General features: G+C 44.6%; 1 protein-coding gene across 1 annotated transcript in view; it reads right to left on the bottom strand.

The window, feature by feature from the left end:
- Positions 1–5,000, bottom strand: part of adcy1a (adenylate cyclase 1a) — a 60,404-nt gene that overhangs the window by 16,629 nt on the left and 38,775 nt on the right. The window contains exon 16 of the mRNA XM_063200404.1: positions 1,185–1,331. Within this exon, the coding sequence (XP_063056474.1) occupies positions 1,185–1,331 (147 nt within the window). The remainder of the gene's footprint in view (positions 1–1,184; positions 1,332–5,000) is intronic.

The raw sequence follows: 5,000 nt of genomic DNA, 5'->3' as shown, positions 1-5,000 counted from the left end.
AGTGTGATGGAGTGACCATCACTAGGGTTGTGGGTGTGATGGTTGTCACACCAACAAGCCTGGCTCTTCGGTGTAGCGGTCAGAGCCCCAGTTTACTACCCCAGAAGGTCCGGGTTCAAGTCCCGGCTGGGCACCTCTATTCCCCTTCGCTACATGCAGCCTTGTTGGCACCAAAATGATCATGTCCCGTTCTGCCATAAAAATGCTGTCATGATGCATTTGAATGTTTTCAGCAACCACTGACAACCCCAACTGCATAACGAGTCTACATCACTTGGAATAATGTCTGCAATTGTAATGTGATGCAATGTAATGCATGAAGAGGTTACAGCTGAGTGGGCTTAGGTACATATTCAAGGCACCCTAACACATACACGAGACTACACATCCCTACACTTTGACGCCATTATGCGCCAATGTTACATTACATTACATTACATTGCATTTGGCAGACGCTTTATAACCAAAGCGACTTTCAAAAGAGGACATAATCAAGCCAACATCACAAGCAAATACAAAGTGCACAGGAGATATACAGAACAACAAGTGCAGTTGCAAAGGGGGGTTAGTTTTTTTTTTTTTTTTAAAGAGTAAATAACGAGTACACACACACACAAACACACACTCTCAAACTAAACTAAACTAACATCATGTCAGGAGTCTGCCCTGGGGCAAGGCCAGTTCAAGCATTAGTCTAGTAGATTCTCTCGAAAGAGGAATGTCTTTAGTTGTTTCTTGAAGGCTGCAAGAGTCTTGCTGCCTCTGGGAGACTGTTCCACCACTTGGGTACCACAACGGAGAACAATCTTGACTGGGAGTACCTAGAGCGACTGGATGGCAGAGCCAGACGGCTTGTGCTGGATGAGCGCAGTTCTCTTCCAGTAACATAAGGCGTTAGTAGGTCCTTCAGATACGCTGGGGCCGTTCTGAAGGACCTACTAACGCCTTATGTTACTGGAAGAGAATGTGTAGTAAAATGTCTAACACATATTTTTTGTATAATTAACACGCATTACATGCATTACACCTTCACACAGTTAACATGTGTTTTTAGTCATTTTAACACACGTTATACGTTAGCTTGTGTTGACTATGTAAGCAGCCTAAGTGTCTGCTAAGTGTAATATAATGTAATGTAATCTATTGCAATGTAATACAATGTAATGTAATGACTTGTGGCTGACCTCATCGAAGTCAGCAATGATCTCGTTGAGCAGGCGTAGGCACTCCACCCCCATGTTGTTCCCATCCAGCTCCATGTAGAAGTCGTTGAAGTTGGGGATGGAGGCGAACAGGACGCCCACCTGAGCATACGACTGGTAGTACAGGTCCTGTTGCAGGGGGCACACAATACACACACACACACACACACACACACACACACACACACACACACACACACACACACACACACACACACACACACACACACACACACACACACACACACACACACACAAACACACACGCATGCACGCACACACAGATGTAAGTAGTAGATAGATACACACATGCATGAACCCCCACATTTTGTAAGGGCTTTTTATACCCTTTTTTTGGCAGAACAGTGGAGGGGAGATAGTAAATGAGTGGGGAGACTGAGATGGCAAATGACCCTGGCCCAAACACGGGCCACCCATGTTGCTGTGCAGTGCCCAGCTGCTTAAAGTGATACTGTCCCATTTTTGGAAATTTATTTTATTTATTTTATACCTCTCCTTGAGTTAAATGATTGGGTTTTACCTTTCTCCTGTACTTTCAACCGTTCTCTGGGTATGGCAGTGCAAATATTACGCCCATGCTAGCAGTTAACATTGAGTCCTATGAGACCAGCTGGCGGCTAACTGGTCTCATAGGACTCAATGTTAACTGCTAGCTTGGAGGTAAAATTTGCACTGCCATACTCAGAGAACGGTTGAAAGTAAAGGAGAATGGTAAACCCCTACTATTTAACTCAAGGGAAGGTGTAAAATAAGCTTATTTCCAAAAATGGGACAGCATCATTTTAAGCCACTTGGCTGGGCCATGCACCCACACCTGCGCATATGACTGGTAGTACAGGTCCTGTTGCAGGGGGCACGCAACACGCTCACACGCACACACACACATTCAACCCTGAGAGAGAGAGAGAGAGAGAGAGAGAGAGAGAGAGAGAGAGTATAAATGTGTGTTTATGCCCTTTGCATAAGTGTGTGTGTGTGTCTTGTGCCTCGGACAGCAACACATCCGATGCTGATGGCAACGGCAAAGTTTCCTTCACTTAGATGTCGCGTTTTGTTTGAGCGCTATGCTATCAGCGTGAAATCTCAAGACCGAGCCAAGTGTGGCTAAAGGTCGAGCATGCTTGTGTGTGTGTACGTGTGTATGTGTGTGTGTGTGTGTGTGCGTGCGTGTGGGTGTGTGTCTGTGTGTGTGTTGTGTGTGTGTCTGTGTGTGTGTGTGTTTGTAGGCGTGTTAGTGTGTGTGTTCCGGCCACAAGACGCTTGTCTTCCACTTTCCCACTGTTTACCAAACAATCCCACTGCCTTGGCCGAGGAAGTCTTACTTCCTGGCTGTGCCGGGGCGGCAGGATGTTGTGTGACATCATATCCTGGGGAAAGAAAGCGGAGGACAGGAAACCCCATGGCACTGCTGCGCTTGTCAAACAGCCGCGTCCGTCCACACAGACAGAGCTGGACGCAGAGAGAGAGAGCGCCAAAGAGAGGCAACACACAGGCAGGCAGCTAACACACACACACACACACACACACATACACACATGCATATACGCATGCACTCACACACTCACGCACGCAAGAATGCACACACACACACACACACGCACACACACATGCACACACGCACGCACACACAAACACACACACAGAATTGTGTCAGTAGTCCTGGGCCCAGGGAGAGAGTAGGCCCAAAATTGGGTCCCCAATACATTGTGTTCATTGCGAGAGGGCCCTTCCAGACGTTTTTCTGCCTGGGCCCGGTCAACGCTGTCAACGCCCCTGCCTGCACGCATGTATACACAAACACACACACACACAACTGGGGATCTCAGCACACACACACACACAACTGGGGATCACAGCTCTCTCTCTCTCTCACACACACACACACACACACACACACACACACACACACACACACACACACACACACACACACACACACACACACACACACACACACACACACACACACAGAGAGAGAGAGAGAGAGAGAGAGAGAGAGAGAGAGAGAGAGAGAGAGAGAGAGAGAGAGAGAGAGAGAGAGAGAGAGAGTGAGCTGGACGTGGACAGGCGAGCACCACAGAGGCAACACAGGCGGCATCCGTTGGCGTCACGGATGTGCATCAGCACCAACGCCAGTGGAGGGCCTGCTCTTTTCTTTCCTCTTTTCTTTTCTTTCCTTTCCTCTCCTTTCCCTGTTCTACTCTTCATTCTTTTCTTTTCTTTTTCCTTTGGAGGGAGCAGCAAAGGGGATTACGGTAACAGTTTGTTTTACTAGACGTCAGAGACTGAAAGGCATTTGAGTGTGTTTTCCTTGCAGATGGAGGGAGGGGGGCGGTTTTTCTATTTCAGTATTAGATTCTGTTTGTGAGAAAATGAGGATAAAACAAGCATGCTTTCTTGTAAGTTACTATGGGGACAGAATATCACCAGGGACATCCTAGTAGTCACTCTACATCAGGGCTATTCAATTAGAATTTCATCTGGGCCACATTTCGAAACCAAGAACTGCAGTCGGGCCGCACATTTTCAGACGTCACGACCACTGAAATGACACTTAAAATCAGCAGTCCACAAACAAATTTTAAACATGTTCCTCTAAGCTAAAACTTAACCACATTGAATGTGAATGTATAAGACAAGCAGAAGATTCACAAGCAAATAATGTGTTGTACTGCAGTAACAAAACTGAAATGTATATTGCTACAGTTGGGGGCCACGTCTGGGCCGCATGTGGCCCTCGGGCCTCCAATTGAATAGCCCTGCTCTACATGATGGTTTCCTTTTTAAATTCACTACATACCTACTATATAGTAATAGTCCACACATTAACAACATGGAGCACTAATGCTGTGCATACCCATCTCCAACCTTCATTGTTAGCAAATGCAATGTAATGCTGCTGTTTATACAACCAGTCAGTGAATTTGTTACATGTAAGTTGGGACATCAGTATTTGAGATAGTGAGTTTTTACATCAGCATTTAAGAAAGTCAGTTTTTACATCAATATTTTAAGGTGAACTGTGTAATATTGTGGCCAGAGTATGTATTGCAACTATGCTGCTCATTGAATATGTACTGCCTATTGCCAAATTTGAGCATTTCATGAATATTGACTAATAATATACAGTACACGCCAAAAGTATGGACTCACCTTCTCGTTTATGCATTCTCTTTATTTTCGTGGATTTTCATTGTGTATTTTCATGCAGGGCATCAAAACTGTGCATGAACACATAGAGAATTACGTACTTACCAAAAAATATCATTGTAGCTGTTGTCCAACAGCAATGACAGCTGTCTATCCACCTGACGTCGACACGGCACAACTGATGGCCCCACACATTTCAATAAGCTTATTTTTGTCTATTTTCAAATAAAAATGCCCAGACAGTCATGTCAATCCTAATTACGGTAAACATTAAAGTCATCCAATAACTCACTAGAATTGTAGAACTGGAATTTTGAAACCTTAAACCTAGTTTTAAACACTTGCCAATACAAGCATTTTACAGACATTTTCTTGATATGATATTGAGTCACAGCCAGTTACTTGGAGAGGTCAAACCTGTGTTGGAGGGAATCTGTGGCAGGGTTTTTCACTTTTACTTTTACTTTTTGTATCACTGTTTCACCTAGATAACCAGCTATGCTGACCAAGTGACCTATTATCAGATCAAGAAAATCTGTCTTGTAATGCTTGTATAAATTAAAATGGACTTGAATGACTGGGTATTTTTACTTTAAAATAGACAGAAAAGTAAGCTTGTTGAAACAT

The sequence above is a fragment of the Engraulis encrasicolus genome, chromosome 6, assembly GCF_034702125.1.
Source record: "Engraulis encrasicolus isolate BLACKSEA-1 chromosome 6, IST_EnEncr_1.0, whole genome shotgun sequence".
In the NCBI taxonomy this organism is placed as follows: Eukaryota; Metazoa; Chordata; class Actinopteri; order Clupeiformes; family Engraulidae; genus Engraulis; species Engraulis encrasicolus.
The sequence above is the reverse complement of the archived record's forward strand: the minus strand, read 5'-3'. Positions and strand labels throughout refer to the sequence as shown.